Below are 17,856 nucleotides of genomic sequence, written 5' to 3'. Positions count from 1 at the left end.
GAAGGAAGGAAGGAAGTCAGCGAACACAGCAAGAAAAGGGCAGTAGTAAACAGCACAGGAAGAGGAAAGAGGCTCATGTTTTGACTGTGTGGAGGTCAGGAGATGCGATGACGAGATGAGCGACCAGTAAACACACCAGCGTCCTGTCTGGGAGGAGGAGGCGGAGGGGGGGGCGGCGGCGAGACTAACTGATACACACTTAAAATAAAACCGGTCTTCGGCCCCCAACGACACTGGATCATGTCGTCCACCGGGTCAAGCAAGCACAACAAGCGCCTGGCATGTGAGTAACCCGAGCGTGTGAATAGAAGCTTCATTATGTAACAAATCGGTGACGAAATACTTTAGATTGATGTACATTACAACTTTAAATACATTGCATTTTAAACATGTTGTGTTGTTGTCTGGTGAGGACATCATTGACTTGCCTTTAAAGAAATCTGCACTACAGATAGTAGATTGAAAGTTGAATTCCATATTTGGTTTAAATACTTTGTAAAAGTCCAAACATCTTGATTCCGGTCAACGTTGGAGGATGTAGCGAGGAGTGCTGTCGTGCTGCTCGACATAAAAAAGGGGGGGTCCAGCTATGGGGGTCATCTTAGCAGCGAGCTGCCAGTGAAGTGCTTTAATGGCTCGCGGAATGGACGTGGGAACGACTTGGGAATTGGAAAAATCTAATCACATGGTTAGAGAGAGCAGGTGGTCAAGATGAAATCACGGCATTGAGATGACGAAACCTTCACACATCCGATGGACTGGAAGGAAGTGGAAAGTTCTCATCAAAGTACACGTATATGTTTAAGGTGAGGGGTGTTGATAGCTTTGAGGGGGAGGGGGGGGGGCTGTTGTGGCGCAGTGATCTCACTCATCCATGATTTATGTTTAATGCTGTGGCTTCCTAAGCACAGGAGGTGATGAGGTGGTAAATAAAAGCAGTGATGCCTATAAAGAGCTAGTCACATGGCTCTCCACTTTCACAGCTTTTTCCTCTTACAGTCTATTCCACGAAAACAGAACAATCATTGTGAGTTTTTACCCTTAAGGCTATTGAGGAACCAGGACATGTGAGGGTACGGTAAGGACATTTGTTATCTCTAATTTTACGGGTTCTCCATGGAACATTATTCCTGCAGAGCAGTCCAATGTTTCTGTGAAACCTTTTAAAAAAGATCCGTTCCTCACATTATCTAAGCAGTCGCTGTCCTAGTTTTAGGAAGGGAAGGGTTACCAGTAGTCGGTACCATATGGTGTCTCTATTTCCGTTCCAGAAAAAAACGATTAGACTGGACATCCGTGTACTGCCGAGCAGTAAACCCATGGAATCGAGGAGCAAGTACCGGAGTCATGGACGTAGTTTGGCCAAATGGCCAACCTTAGAGCGGTTGGTGCAGGTTATTGATCCAACCAGTCAAGCAAATGGGCTTGAAAAAAGGTTTGTCACTTCTGTCTCCATCTAACACAACAGCGATGTTGCAACTCTTGCGTGATCAAGTGAGAGCTGGTGTGGGGAAGAAAGGCACGCGATGGTGCAGCGCTTCCACTTTCACTTGAAACCAGGAGTGATAATTAGCCATAAATGGAGTAGCAATAACACCAGTGACTCTGCCATCTTTAGAACTGTCAAGGAACTAGCGCCACATCATTGCGTTACATCATTGTGTTAAAGGGGACACAAGACTAGCCCCGGGAACTGAGATCCATCACTAGAAGTCCTGAGACGGAAATAACTGGAGTCACAAGTTTCAAATGTTTCTCTCTCCAATATGCAGTAAGTCCCTCATCATGACCATGTTATTACTATGTAAAGTTCTCCTCCGTCTAAAAATCTTGGCCAACAAAAGGTTATGAGACACATTATGACATAATAATGTAATCTTGGCCCGCTTTGTTTATACAACGAGTCCGGAGTGGAGACGTCCGGAAATTGACGTGGTGACGAACCTTGATGTTTGGCCAATCACAGCCGAGGTGTTTTCAGTGGGGGGGGCTTAAGCATATTTTCTAATGTAAATATTTCGACGAAAAGAGAGTTTTGTACAAACAGACACATACTGATGATTACAACAGATTAAGAGACACTTAAATCAACACATTAGTTGCTATTTAAGAAGTTATATCAACAACATCTTACAATGAAATATGTTCAAAGGCCATTTTTCTGTAAAAAGTCTCTGAATATAATTTAATTTTGCAAAAATGTATATACTACTAAATAAGCAGTCTAGTTGTAACGCAAGGCCAGAGCCATTGCAGTGGTCGCCGACCTCCAGCGTAAGCTGCAGCTCGAGGTTTCGCGTTGTGTAACAAAGCAACAAAATGACAGAGCTGCTCATGACACATGTGCTCAGTGCCGGATCCCTCCGGTTGATTAAGTGGCGGGGACAGCAGGGAGGTACCACTCCTCCATCATAGGGTTTTCGGATGAAGTCAAGCCATTCAGAGTCCTCTGGAGCACAAAGGCTCTCTTTGAGTGTGGATTATTTAACAGAGCTGTCTGTAGATGAAAGCAGGGTAAGACGTGCAGAAACGATCATGTGCCTCGGCTCAGCCTCTGCATCATGAGTTCCACTTTGGAACGGGAAGGTGAGAATGTCTGCAGGGGAGTCACACTGAAGAGTCATCGAGGGCATCACCGTGTGTGAGAAAAAGGCAAAGCCTGTCTTTCCGTGAGAGAATTAGCCGAGTCAACAATCACAGTCGAAAATGCACGGAGATTGCATAACTTATTTCACGTCTTGCGTCCTCCAAGTATGTCCCTGCACTTCTACTGTGGTGTGTGCAGTGGATTGTTCCAGAGTTATGTAAGCGTAAGCCTCAGGTAATTATGACTGAGTGAGAGTCAAAAACAGCAGGGATTTGTAGGTCCTCTCACACATCACAACAGGCTCCTTGAGTAAAACATACCCACGATTAAGATCGGAAATCGTCGCTTAGTTAAACCCATTCTATGAGTCCAGATAATTCTGTCTCACACTCTGTCTCGGAAGCTTTTTCTAAAGTTTGTTTTTCCAGCCTCTGGATCGAACTGAAGCACTTCTGATGAAAGAAAGGGATTTCCCTTGGAGATTATGAGTGCAATCGGGGTCTGGCGCACGCTAGCATAAGCGCTTCTAATTTTCATGGAGTCCTCCTACACATCCTTCACAGCTGCATCGTAGAGAAATCAGAGGTTACCGAGATGAGTCAGCGATTTACATGCATGTTGCTTCTCCTACGCCCGGAGTCGACAGATGGAGATCCGAGTCGAAGCGTGGGACGACGCGAGTCCACTGGCGAGTGGAGTTGGATATCAAAAAAGGGGAGGGTTGAGATCGAGGGGTGGAGGGTTGAAAATCACACATGAAGGCCGGCGGGAAAAGTTAAGTTTACTTTAAACTGTGTTGATCAGCAGAAGTGTCATCGCTCCTTCAAACCAAAAAAAAAAAAGGAAAATAATGACTGACCCTGGCAGGTGGCACTAAATTTCTTCTGCTGAAGGAGTCACTAAAATTCGATCTTAAATTAACAATAATAAAATGGATAAGCGCGGCACGCCGTTCTATTTAATCAAAAATTCTTAAAGACATTTAAGAGTATTTCTGTAGCAATTATTTCAACGAACGTGACCTCGGTTCCCTATAAAGTTCCACCATATTTTAAAGCAACACGTTGTATTTTTCGATAGTGATAGCTCACCAACAAATTCAAATTTTACACATTTTCCACCCTCATGTCAACTAAACGTTGGGAGTGTTTTCAGAGTAATCCTTTTTAGATTCATAGACAAAACTGTTAATTTTAATGTAGTGACTGAAGATCGGATGTCTTCATCTTCATCCAAAAAGACAAATTTAAAAACATCTGAATACTTCAATACTGCTCGTCTGTAACGTCCATCGTGTATCGAAGCCTCGACAATTGTTCCGAAATAACCCTTAGTCGACATGAGGGCGAGTAGAAAATAAGTGAAATTTGAATTCTGTATCATTTTAAGTTTACCTCAGGTGAACATCAGTTATTAAAATAACTGCAGGCAAAAGACAACATTTCTCAATATCCCTGCTTATCAGAGTCATGATGGACGCTTCTTTAGAAATGCAACGGTCCGCGGCGACAAATTCACGTGGGAAGATTGCGGCACCTTTTTTCAGTGGAAGGCAAAAGTGTTGATAGTGATCTTCATAGCAACCGACTTCTGATCCCTTGATGCTCACGTTCTTATGAAACGACATTTCATGGTCTGTGTTGATGGTAAAATGCACGTCTCATCAAAACACAAACCTTCCATTTGCATCACGGACAAACGCATGAAATGAAAGTGAATTTCATGTAGGAGCACAAACAAGCCGTGACGAGAGTCAAAGTGTCAGCTGCTGCAGCCCAGTGGGGTGTGTGTGTGTGTGTGTGTGTGTTGTGTTCAGGGGAGGTTACACAACAAAACAAGTCATCTTGAAGCTCGAGGGCACATGAAGGACAGAGCACAGTGAGGAAATAAGTGGATATGAAAATACATTTTCTGGGCAACATCGCGTTTGGAACATCTTTAGGATCAATTAAACAAGCTGCCGTTTAATAATAAATGTTTTTCTTTTTCTACTGTCCAGCCGAGACCGATCAGAGAGTGTTGGACAACGAGCACCTGAAGTTGAAAGAGAGACAGCGCTTCTTTGAAGAAGTCTACCAGCATGACGTGGACAACTACCTTCCCTCCACTCACCTGCAGATTGACAGCAGGAAGCGTGAGTCAATCGAACACAAGAATAAACACAAATAAACCGCATAAATATTTCCCCTCCAAAGGCATTAAAGCAACAGAACACTGTATTTTAACACTGTTTTTTTCCCTTCACAATTATATACTGGTTTCATTTGTATTAGTCATGATATCCCATAAACAGTGTTTTCATATGACTGAAGTAATTAGAGAGACCCTTTCAAGTGGCTAGGAATTTAAAAAACAAAAACCTTTATCTTTAACAAATGATGTCACATCTGAGATTTTAAAGCATTGTAGTTACAGGTTTCTGCCACGAGGAGACGACAGAAACAATAGTTGGAATCATACGGGTATTATAATCTTTTATACGTGATGTGATGGTTAAAGTGATAGTTCATCCAAGATTCTAATTCTACTCGTTTTCTACTCACCCTCATGTCGACTAATAGTTGTAGATCAAGTGTCTGTAAAAATAATTTTAATGTAGCAACTGGAGATCAGTTTTCTTCATCTTGGTCCAAAAAAAACACACTTCCAAAATCCAAATACCTCCATATGAATAACTCTTATTGTTGTAGCTCTAATACAATATGGACGTTACAGGCGAGCAGTATGGAGATATTTTAATGTTTTTAAGTTTGTCTTTTTGGACGAAGACAATTGAACACCAGTCGCTACACTAGCACGGCTATACATTTTTGTCTGCAACTGTAAAAAGGAACAGATTACTCACTTACTTAGTCGTCATGAGGGTGTGTAGAAAAAAGGTGAATTATTAATTTTGGGTGAACTAAGTGTTAAGCTTAACGGACCTATCCAAAAATAAATTGTTTGGGTTCTTGTTTGAGACCTTGGCTCATGTAATGCTGCCGGTGATGTCACCACGTAAATGTTATTGTACTAGCTAGAAACTGCGACTTTTGGAGAAAGTATTCACGTGTTCCTTAAAGTGTCAATCGAAGGTTTTGACACATCTTCGTGAACTTGTGAAGTGGATCACAACGAGCACAGGTTTGGTAGAATGACTTAAAAGATAAAAGTTAAATATGTGAAGTTTAACAAAACAATATTCTAAGATTGATTTTTGTATCCGCAGCTCCTATGGGGAGCATATCGTCCATGGAGGTGAACGTGGACGTGCTGGAGCAGATGGACCTCATGGACATCTCAGACCAAGAAGCCCTGGATGTGTTCCTCAACTCCGGCTCCGGAACCGATGAGGGAGCACTGAACTCTTCCATATCAGGTCTGAGGCTCATGAGTGACAACCATTCAGTTTACAATTTGCCTCTTGAACACGCTGTATGCAATTGTTCTCAATATAATAAAAATCCTTGAATTTAATTTCTGTCAAAAGTTGCAGAGGAGGAGGAGGAGGAGGAGGAGGATGAAGCTGCTGAGGTTGTCTACAGGAAGTGTGAACCTGCTAACAGACAAAATGAAGTTCAACTTGCCAATAAGTCCCGCATATCGTCCACGTCGTCTGGTTCCAGTGACATCAGCGCGGGGGGCCCCGACACCCCGGTGATCCAGTCGGACGAAGAGGAGGTCCACGCCGATACTCTGCTCCTGACCACCGTCCCCCAGGCTAGGGATGAAGACACGGAGGATGAGGACGATGAAGAGAGATGCCTCGTCCCAAAATCCTAAAGACTTGAGTTTTACTTTGGCAGAGTTTGTCTCTCCAAGATACCCCAGCATGGTCTGTCTGTGACTTGCTGTTCAATGTGTGTGTTTACAATCGGCGTCTGAAAGGAACGTGAAAGAAATAGTTAGGGTTCATTCAATGGCAAGGGGCGTTGAAGATCCTTCACACATGCACGTGAGTAAGTCCGAGTCATGTTCATCCTGACAGCTGGCGGGAGAACCCAAAAGGTATCGTGTGAAAATAAGACAAATAACCACCCGACAGCTTTAAACAGCAAAAGGTCAAAGGCGTCAATCATACAAGCTTTCAAATTGTCACATGTACTGTATCTCAAAGTGAGCGTGAGTGGATGAGTCAGCTTGGTTTGGATCCAACATTTTAAGAACTTTCCCTGGAAGCCGTCCTTCGTTGGAAATTAATCAGGATTTGAAGTGTCATTAAAGCGTTCTTGAACAACAATAAGCCGTTTGATTTAAAAGAAACTATTCAATGATGGGATGTTTGCGTGACCGAACTTTCTTAGGAACCAGAAAAATCATCTTGAAAGAAAGTTGTCACGTTTTCAACCTTTGACATTTATACGCAAGCTTAAACTGATTCTCAGCGTTCCCTTCCACCTTTAACTACAGATATAATCAAAACACAGTACATATCAACCAAACACATCATGTTATTTTAGAGACAAGGTGATTTTAGATAGTAATTATCCACCGAAATGTTATGTTGTGATTCAATGGTGCCAATCAACTGTGCTTGCGTGTGTGTGTGTGTGTGTGTGTGTGTGTGTGTGTGACGAGGACTGAAGATAAGAAGGAGATCTCAGATGCCTTCCTGCTTGAAGGACGTATTTACATAGGGTCAAGAAGAAAAACCCCTGTTGTTACTGGAAGTTGTTATAGTGTGTGATTTATGAATAAACGACTATGCAACCCAACCCTTCTGAATCACCCTTTTGTTATTGGAAGTCTTTAGGTTGATTGATCACCAGGGTTATGAACAGTACAGGGGAGATTCATGTATGCTTTGAAAAAAAAAGAGTTTTCATTGAATGTATACAATAAGGTAAAATAAAATGAAAAAAAAAACATAAAAGGGTTAAAGTGTGTTCAATCACACACATCTAACCGCCATTATATACCCCAGGTTATCTATATAACCGGTTCTATAAATCTGTGCGATGCCCCCCCCACCCCACAGGCTGTCGATATGAAACGCCTTGAGACTTGTAGCTGAGAAAGATCAAATGCCTCCCAACAGGGGGCAGTTGGCCGCCCATATAAAGGAAAGCAGTGGGATAGATGAAACTCCAGGAGACCTGCCTCTGATGAAACACGGTCGTAAAAGCATCAATGTAAAAAAAACAACAACAAGCGTTCAGGGTGACTATATAAGCAGTTTAACAAAGTCAGGGTTGAGAACCAGGAGGTAGCAACGCAGATCTCTTCACTGCAGACGAGCAGTATGGAGATATTGGGATGTTTTAAAGCGTCTTGGACGAAGATGACGACAACATTTTTGTCTATTACTCTAAAAAGGAACAGATTACTCTGAAAACAATCCCGACCCTTGGTCGACATGAGGGTGAGTAGAAAACATGCGACAGTACTACTGTCGAAATGTGATGATGATAATGATTATTTAAGCAGCACTGGGTAGTTTTGGGTACCTTAATATTTTTGTACTCGAATAACTTGTGATGACACATCAATTTAAAACTAGTTGAATGACTCACATATTGTGCCTGAGGTGTTTTGTGGGGTTTTTTTTTTTTCACTGTAAAAGTTATTGGGGATGGTGTGAACATGCTACATATCGCGCTGGGTGTGGTGAGGTGGGGGGGAGGGGGGTGAATTACGATACAAAAACAAAGTTAAAGTTATTTTATTTACAAAGCCATCATAACGCATATCATATCTCATTATCCACAATCTGATTCATTACCTCATCGATATCCATCCTTCATACAGTCAATGGAAGTCTGGAAACACAAATTTCGTCCAACTGCTGCAAACCGGGACATGGCAACTTTTGCAACATTAAGCGAGTGCTCATGGGAAATGTGGTCTCCCGTTGGGCTAAACACTACCACTTTAGTCCACTGGCGTTGCTTGACTTAAAAATCGCATTAAGCTGCTTTAAACACGATGTTTGAAAAGGGCTATAAAAAAAAAAGAGTAACTTGTTAAATGAATCAAGTTAATCCAGGCTAATAACCCAAGGATAAGGTTAAGGTGTTTTAGGGATCTCAGGTTGCTTGTAAATCTTGCTAGTTTTAAACGCCTTTACCCAGGAATAATCAAGTTGAAATGTAACCTCTCCTTCTTTGTGATGTCAGCAGTGTTTATATTTAACATTGTAACCTGATATATTATGCCTCAGGTCTTTGCAAGAATCATATTCAACACATGGAAAACTCCCATCTGACTAGTTCATTTAAAAAAAAGAAAAAAAAGCTTTGTAAGATGCAAATAAGACAGGTAGGTATTGTGGGCTGTCCTTCAGTGAGATAAAGCTGCTCAGAACTCAAGGAACATTCCACTGAGTTGATGGAGTAACGAGAGCCAGGATGGGGACTATTTCCATGCTTCTTTTGGTAAGCACCTTTAATTCAAATCGTTTTACATTATTCAAAACAATATGGTATCTTAACTTTGAAGTTTTAGCATATATTTTTTACTTTAAAAGTCACTGTAAAAGCAACACATATTTTAAGATCATTAAATCCATATAATAAGTGAAATACTGTAATTTCAAGAGTCTCAGCCGCTACTATTTATACCAATTTTAACTCTTACAAATGGCGTGAATACTTCTACGGCAATCAGCCTCCCCAGAGAAGAAGGTGTTTGTTTAGTTTTACTCAAACAGTCAAATCGTGATCTCGGCTTCAACAAATCGATGGTGAGAGGTTGGAGAAAAAAAAAAAATTCAAAAAGATAAAAGCTTTAAGAAGGAATATAAACAGGACTGAACCTGACAATGACCTTTGACCTCTTTCTTCTTAAGTTGTCTAACTCTGAAACATATGTATGCAAGTCACACAAAAGGTACACATTTTGTGTTGTCTGTAAATGTGTCGATTCAGTTGAGAACTGAATCTGCACCGACCTTATTATAATCCGTTTCCTTTTTCTTTTCCTGCAGTTTTATTTATTTTTGAATGTAGAATCCCATGGCAGCCTCTACAGCCGATCCAAGCGGGTAACGTTATGACTTTTAAATCTGCAAACTCATGACTTTATGTTTAATTTTAAGGTAAGGCACTTCATTTGTTTAATGTCCATTCAGGAGACTCTTTCGCGGTCCAAAAGAAGATGGGTTTTGTCTACAATTGAAGTTGTGGAAGAACACCCGGGCCCTTATCCATTAAAGATCACTACGGTGACATTGATTGGCACACAAAATGGCACACACAGGAGCTTACTGTATAAACCTCCGTTTTTTACATTAGATGCATAATGACAAGAGGGATCCTGGCAAACATCAGTATCAGTTGAGAGGAAATGGAGTGACGGATGAACCGCTGGGAGTTTTTAGAATTGATGGGAAGACTGGGGAAGTCTTCGCCCTTAAACCTATTGACAGAGAAAAAAACTCCCAATTCCACGTGAGTAGGACCGGAACACGATTCTAGGGTTCATGGACATAAACAGTAAAGTTTTGACCCCTTACAGATCAAGTTTGACGTCTTGGATGGACTTTCAAAAATTGATGATGAATTGGCATTTGACGTTAAAGTAAAGGACCTCAATGATAATGCACCTAAATTCATGCCTGCGAAAATAACTGTAGACGTGAATGAGAACCATAAAGAAGGTGAGTTGATTTGTACTTATTAAACTTGTGTTATCTCAGGTCAAGGTGACCCGAAAACTATCGTGTTTGTTTTCATCTGGTTTGGGGCCTTTGGGTCCTTTTGACCCTAAAATAACACAAGGACTAAAAACACCCAGAGTTAAAAATGCTTTTTCATTGTCCAGAAAATGTCGGTATTTCTGGCGGTTAGCCCAAGACGAGTCATCCGTCACACGTATATTTAAGATACGGAACTATACACGACTTAGATGAAGTATCCAATATTCCAGTGCAAGTCTGTGCTTAATGTGTTATGAAAGACTTCCTTAGTTTCCCCAGATACTTTTATCTTTTGCATCTTTGTTTGGTATTTTAACTTTGGTTGCTTTTACCCTCTGAAAGGTGAAAACCTGCCAGCAGCATTAAATTTTAAAGACCCCGATAATGGGATCAACGGCACAGTAACCCTGACACTACTTCATCAGGAGCCAAAAGAACCAAAGATAGGCCTGAAGCAATTCAACGACCTAAAGGGTCAACTGACTTTTACCGGTTGCTTTGATTATGACGTAAGGCTTGACAATCTGCTTTTTACGAGTCCGTCTTTTTAACACCACTTTCACTGCAGAAAATAAAAAAATATGAAGTTATAGTTCAGGCCAAAGATCACGGAACCCCCTCCCTATCATCCACTGCTGTTATCACACTCAACATCAAAGACACCAACACGCACCGGCCCGTGTTTAAAAAAAGAGAGGCAAGTGTTTGCAAATCATTATCCGTCATTGAAATGTGTTGTACTGAAAAGGACTGTTTTGTGGGTTCAGTACAGAGGAACTGTGTTGGAAGGGATCATCAAGGAGGAGATTTTGCGAGTTGGAGTTGATGACAAAGACACACCTAAAACACCTGGCTGGCAGGCCGTATACGCCATCATTAAAGGGAACGACAAGAACCAATACAAAATTGCAACGGATCCCGAAAACAACGAGGGTATTTTGGGTCTATCCAAGGTAACTTTCGTATATTAAACCTGCATTTAAAAAATCCAACTAAATTGTGAAAATGTGTTTTTTATGTGTGTTTTTCTTTGTTGCAGGGAGTGGATTTTGAAAGTTTAGAAACACATGTATTGGAAATTGGGGTGAAAAATGAGGAGACTTTGTTTGTTTGTGGGAAAAAGTCACCTAGCGAAAACATTCCCTTTGATGACATCATCAAAGTCACAATAGAAGTCCTTAATGCGAATGACGCACCAGAGTTTATCCCCGCTTTGAGTTATGTGTATCAAAAAGAAGAAGAAGAGCCTGGGAAGGTGCTTTACACTCCAAAGATTAAAGACGATTCCGACATTGAAAAAATCAGGTGATTTAATTAAAATTAGGAAATTTTAACATTTGTGAGAATCTAGCTAAAAAAAAACCTTTGTCTTACTATTCATACTAGTAAACATTATTATTTACACTTAAAGCATCACTTGCTGCAAATTTCATGCAAGAAAAAAGCTGACCTAAAAAAAACGTTTCATTTTGCAGACAATAAAAATGCTTTCACTTAAATTCAAGTACAGTTGAACAATGAGGGCAGCCAAAACAAAACTGTTTAATTTTCGTAGTGCTGATTTAACATTGTGCTATTTTGAAAAGAACAGTGTTTCAATTATTGCACTTTGTTCAGATTTAGCGTCCTCCATGATCCCGCTAAATGGATGAAGATTGATAAGAAAACAGGGGAACTCAAAGCAACCGAGAAGATGGACAGGGAGGCGTCATTTGTTGAGAACGACATTTACAAAGTCCTGGTTGCAGCCGTGGATACAGGTAGGACCACAGTTACCAATCCCAGCTCCAGACAAGCTTGTGTCGTTGTGTCCCTGAGCAAGACACTTTACCCTGATTGCTCCTGATGGGAGATTCGGCGCCATGTGGTGCAGCCTACTCCCATCAGTATGTGTGAATGGCTGTCAAAGCGCTTTGTGACCCTGGTCTAGAAAGGCGCTATATAAATAGAGATTATTATTATTATTATTATAATGCTGACACCAATCCTTCGTTCATGTGACTTGAATAACTCTTTACGGATTGATCCATCTTTTGTAAGGTCTGCCACCAGCTACGGGAACTGGTACCGTCCTGATTCGCCTGATGGATATCAATGACAACAAGCCAAAACTGACTAAAAACGTCACATTGTGTGCAAACAAGAACAACAAGGTCATGGTCGCGGCAAACGACTCAGACAAGGAACCTTTCAGCGGGCCCTTCACTTTCTCTATTGCAGAAGACGATGGGAACCATAAGCAACAATGGAAACTTGACCCATCAACAGGTCAGCTCTTTCCTAACCTCTTGCTTTAAACCGGACCCTATCCACCCATCCACCAACACTTCATTGTCATTCAGGAGAGGAGGGCGGCCTGATCAGTCTGAGGTCACTGCCATATGGAAACTACTCTTTGCCTTTGGAGATCCAGGATCAGCAAGGCAGTATTGCAAAGGAAACTTTGACAGTGCAGGTGTGCGACTGTCAGGATAAGGAAGTGTGCCGTGGCAGAATAGCCAAAAAAGGCTCGCTTGGACCCGCTGCCATCGGAATAATCTTCTTAGCATTACTTGCATTTTTGCGTAAGTACAATTTAATTATTCAACATATTCCAACATCACTTAAAGTGGAAAAGGCACTTTTATGCCACAGCATTTTATTATGCAACTTTAGAATCCCTTGTATGTGGTTTTATGTCCAAAAACGTATTAGAAACGATTGAGTTTTCAACACTATTCTGGTCATTTAAGATGTGACTTAAACGACTGACATCCACCCATCTATCTCCTACAGTCTTGCTACTCGTGTTTATGTGTGTGTGCGGTCGGAAGGCTTTCAAGCACATTCCCTTTGCACAAGACGAGAGCCAACAGACCTTCATCAAGTACAACCAAGAAGGAGGAAATTCGGCGATCAAGGTACGCTTTCCATGTCAAGGAGGGTTAAGACGTGTATCTACTTCTGCATTTTCTGTTCGGTAGGATGATACTTTTGTTTACGGGCCTCCTTCAAATGGTGCCACCCTTACAGATGGAGTAAAACTGGGCAGCGCTAAGGTAACATTACTTTTTTTTAAATATATAAATACATTTAAAATACAGGCCATAAAGGAAACAAAGTAAATACCTTCTCAGAATCTCTAGAAATATGGCCACAGGTTTCTCTTATTTGCCATTTAATTTATTTAGATGTACTATTTGAGACTTCTTAGGAGTAGATAGACTTGTTCAAGAATTGTCATTAGCCACGTTTGCTCTGGATGTGTTCAGATCAATGGCTTAAAGTCACTTTGTGTGTTTGCCGTCATAGAAAGTACAGTCTCCGCCACCGACGAATTACCAAACGTCACTGTATAAGAAGGTGAGTCAAGGGTTTAAGTGACTGACTTTTATCACTTTTAAAACAAATGGTCAATATCCAAGGTCGAAAAATTGGAGTGCGACAACTGGAGAAATTCATCATTTTTAAATGACCTTTTTTTTTACTCTTAATATGGTTTAAGGCTTTTGCAGTAGAAATACAAATGACGATATATCACCAATGCTGTAAAAAAAAAAAAAAATCCTGGATTGTGTATGAAAAGTTAATGACAGGCTCTCATTTGTTTATGCTTCATGTTCTGTTGCAACAGGAATACAACTCACTGCAGTCAAACACGTCTGTTTACAGACAGACCTCCCGTGAGAGTAGGAAGAGCTACAGAGGACACAGTATGGTCAGTTAAATAACAAGAATCTTTGAAATATTTGTATATACATTTATTATATATGTCTATGTTTAACTATCAGATATCAGGATGTAAATAATATAATTTTTTTAATATGTTTTCATTTATATACATTTAAACTCCAGGAATTGGGTGCCAGCAGACAAAACTCCTTACAAGTAAATCGGAACCACGTAAGTAAGTTTCATGACTTCCTGGCTTTTTTCAACCTTAAGAACCCCTGCTTAACCCATCTTGCCAATCCTCTATAGTCTATCCTGCTCTACTACATCCAACCATCTCTCACCGTTGATGAGTCATTGTGAAAACATCTTTTGCATTTTCAAACGCGGATGCATTTCACTCCAATGTGAAGTTGTAATGTCTAACGAATATTACTGCTTTTGTTAGGAACAGGGAGGGTCTCCATGGAACAACACACTCAACAACCAACGTATTTCAGAACAGTTAAGTCGTGTAAGTTGAATCCTCATGTTTCTTGAAATATAGCATTATACTTATCTAGAATATGCAACTCAAACTGAACTGCACTAGGGAATTCAAAAATGAAAGACGCTTTACAAATAACATTTACTTACGCAGCTACTTACATGCCAAGCGAATCCTAGCTAGAGGCCTTAAACTTATGTGAAAATGGTTTCTGTCAGTCAGAGCTTGGGCCAAAATGAGTCTCAGAAATGTAGCAATATATGGCAATAGTGGAAGCATCAGTGACAAGTCGGTATCAAGATCCGCAACTCTTGAGAACTGGAATGTCTTAAGATTTATTAGGGTACTAAAATGTACAGTGGTGAGTCAGAGACAGTGTTCCTATATCAACAACCGAGAAACAAGACAAAATAATTACAAGTTACGACATGCAATTACCTTCTAGTGCATAAATTTCTCACCATAACACTGAGTCAGCGAGAGCCCTTGGCTGGTTTCTCTACATTAAGATCATCCCATACAGAGTTTGTTTTTGCTTTTAAACAAATAGCAAACGTATTTACGTAAGTAAGTCATTGTTATTGGTAAAGCGTCTTTCTCAGACCAGGGTCACAAAGCGCTTAAGCAATCCAAAACAACACACGGTTAAAAGACATACTTTAAAATGTCAAGATAATATAGAGAGAAACAAAACAGCCCCAAGAAAATTGAGAAAAAAAGTTGCACAGACCAAAAATGTCTTTAGATGCTTCTTGAAGGAGTCAAGACTATTATAATTGTTGCAAAATAAATACATTTATTCACTGATAATCTCTTTCTCAATGGCCCAGTATGAAATACCCAAGACGGGTGGTTATACATTACTACTCATCGGTTATCTTTTGTACTTGCAAATAGAAAGATGAGACAATATTTTGTGAGTGAGAGGCTGTAACTTTCCAACTGTTTTCGTCTCCAGAGGCTCTCCACAGTTGACGGACACATTGATGACTATTCCACGTACCAGACTAGCAAGTTCAACGACGAAGGACAGGGGAGCAAGTCCCACTCTCTGGATCAACTATCAATGAGTGACCTTGGGAATGACTTGACATTCATCGATGACCTCGGGCCCAGTTTTAAGACCTTGGGCGATATCACTCAGCAGCACATTGAAGAGAAGAAAATCAAACTCTAAAGAATGTTCTGGCAGGCCGGCCTCGTTTTTTTTAATGAATAGAAGTGTTGGAATGTTTTTGTTTATCTTACTTAGTTTAACCGACGCACTGTGCAAACATTCATGCTCCGATTGATTTTCTAACGTATGCAGAGATGACAAAACAGGGGTGTGGACATCATGACGATCGTTCAGTATTATTTGGAAAACAAGCATGGTCTTTACAAAGCATGTGACAATCTCCTTTTTCAAGCATACAGCAACTGCTGTTAAAATGGACCCTTTATCGCATTGGGGCTAAAATGTGGGTATAGCTTGCAGCGGAGGGAGTGGTGACAAGTTGAAGTTTGCATGTGATAGATGTCAGAAGGTGGTGCAAATCAAAAAACTGGATTTCATACTCTATAATTACAAAGGGTGTGTATGTTGATGTTGACAGCTGCCTGATGTGTACATACAGAAGAGAAGACATCCCCTGTGAAAAACGGTGAACTGTCAAGACTCGTTTGTCGCTACTCTTCAATAATTTCACGATACACGAGCACTTAGAATGACATCTGCACTTGACAGCTGGTAGAGATTGTTTATATGTATATATTTTTGAATATTACTGTCTTAAGTAATGCGTTCGTATGTGTGGTGGTGTCGATCATGTTTTCAAAGGTTTGTGGATTATTTTGTGTTAATATTTTTAAGTCCAAGTCCCGACTCCTTAGACGTGTCCATACTTGAGGGTTATCGTAACTGCATTTTATCAGTCGACAATCATCGTTGATCAAATTCAGAGTTGGCTTCTTCGAGAGAGAGCCTGAGGCCGCCTTGCTCACTGACGGTAACAGTCAAATTAATCAATCAGATTGACAGTAACAGTCAAAGGAATCAATCAGATCTTTACTATTTGAACATTTGCACTAACTTCATTATTTTTTTCCCCTCATCTCACCTCAAGAATAATCTCTTCTGAGAATGAGTGAAATCATTGTACAATTTTTTTTTATTCAAAAATGTATATAATTTTAAAAACAAAAAAGTAGAACGAATATTTTGGTTCCGTTTCTTTTTTAATCTGCGTTGCTTCTCCATTGATGTTCACGGATCAAGATTTCCGCCCATGATCCTCTCTGGACCCCCACGTCTCCCACGCCACTGCCTCCTTTTCAATCATTTGCACTCAATAAAAAACATCCTCTATTACAATTTAAGATTCTTGTTTGTTTTTTTTTAGAGAGGAAACGGGTTCGTTTTTTTTTGTCAAGTACACTACTTTGTCGCCTGTTTGGAGTAATAGACTCAGGATAATAATTGATAAGAACGAGAAACAACAACAACTTGATCTGTGTTTGTGCAGAGAAAAGTGCAGTTTCGCAAGCAATCATATGATTATGTCACGGTGATGAAAGATAAACAGGAAAAATATGTATTATTTTATATTATATATTATTATTTATATATTATATTCTGCCCTTAAAATTAAATTAATAAAATCTGGCACACCCTAACAAGTTGTATTTATGCAAATAATTTCTCGAGAATTGAGCTACTCTTATAATTAAATGTTTGAGTAAATAAAACCTGGCACACCCTAACAAGTTGTATTTATGCAAATAATTTCTCGAGAACTGAGCTACCCTATAATTAAATGTTTGAGTAAATAAAACGTGGCACACCCTAACAAGTCGTATTTATGCAAATAGTTTCTCGAGAACTGGGCTGTACACCAGGTATTCAATTCAGTTTCACTTGGCAATAATGATAATAATAAATATGACTCATCCTTTGAGTCATAATCAAGCATGCATGCACACACAGGCAGGTATGAAGGACAATAAATGATGTAAATTCATTTATTTATAATTATTTAAAAAAAAATACATGTGTTATTATAGAAATAAATGTGAGAATAAATATCAAAATGTGAAGGCTTCTGCGTTTATTTTTGTTTTATATATATATAGTAAAAACATTATTATATTTATTTATACATTTTGAGTTTTATCTATTTTTACATTTAGTTATTTTTGCATTTTTATTTCAACATGTGTTTATACATTTGTGTTTTTCTTTAATTAAATAAAAGATGACATTTATAAGTACATAAATGAATAAATGATGAACTATCAAAATACATAAATAATGAAATGTACAAAATGTGTTCACACATTTGTTTAAACGTTGTATAGCTATATCCCTGCCAGCTGGTCAAGAGATGAGTCGGGTTATGCTCAAGGTTTCTGCCCGTTAAAGGAAGTATTTACACACACACACACACACCCCCACACCCACACACACACCCACACCCACACCCACACCCACACACCCACACGTGATGCAACATTACGGTAGCCATGTTTTTTTGTATA

The 17,856-nt window shown here is 39.9% G+C and overlaps 2 protein-coding genes across 2 annotated transcripts; both read left to right on the top strand.

Annotated features, from left to right (window-relative positions):
- Positions 1-40: 40 nt before the first annotated feature.
- LOC148059625 (dysbindin-like) lies at positions 41-7,514 on the top strand. The gene is made up of 4 exons (XM_087781937.1): positions 41-283; positions 4,587-4,721; positions 5,796-5,945; positions 6,057-7,514. Exons 1-4 carry the CDS (start codon positions 241-243, stop codon positions 6,347-6,349), a joined length of 621 nt encoding a protein of 206 aa, XP_087638063.1. The 5' UTR covers positions 41-240; the 3' UTR covers positions 6,350-7,514.
- A 138-nt stretch (positions 7,515-7,652) lies between these two features.
- cdh26.1 (cadherin 26, tandem duplicate 1) lies at positions 7,653-16,693 on the top strand. Its single transcript, XM_087781936.1, has 19 exons — positions 7,653-8,940; positions 9,492-9,548; positions 9,636-9,728; positions 9,799-9,954; positions 10,022-10,163; positions 10,545-10,711; positions 10,771-10,899; positions 10,970-11,155; positions 11,242-11,507; positions 11,820-11,962; positions 12,243-12,470; positions 12,545-12,766; positions 12,978-13,102; positions 13,166-13,240; positions 13,494-13,544; positions 13,816-13,899; positions 14,037-14,084; positions 14,302-14,367; positions 15,299-16,693. Exons 1-19 carry the CDS (start codon positions 8,914-8,916, stop codon positions 15,515-15,517), a joined length of 2,484 nt encoding a protein of 827 aa, XP_087638062.1. The 5' UTR covers positions 7,653-8,913; the 3' UTR covers positions 15,518-16,693.
- Positions 16,694-17,856: the final 1,163 nt, after the last annotated feature.

The sequence above is a fragment of the Callionymus lyra genome, chromosome 19 (assembly GCF_982586985.1).
Source record: "Callionymus lyra chromosome 19, fCalLyr1.hap1.1, whole genome shotgun sequence".
Classification (NCBI taxonomy): Eukaryota; Metazoa; Chordata; class Actinopteri; order Syngnathiformes; family Callionymidae; genus Callionymus; species Callionymus lyra.
Note: the sequence above shows the minus strand (reverse complement) of the source record. Positions and strands in the feature narration are given on the sequence as shown.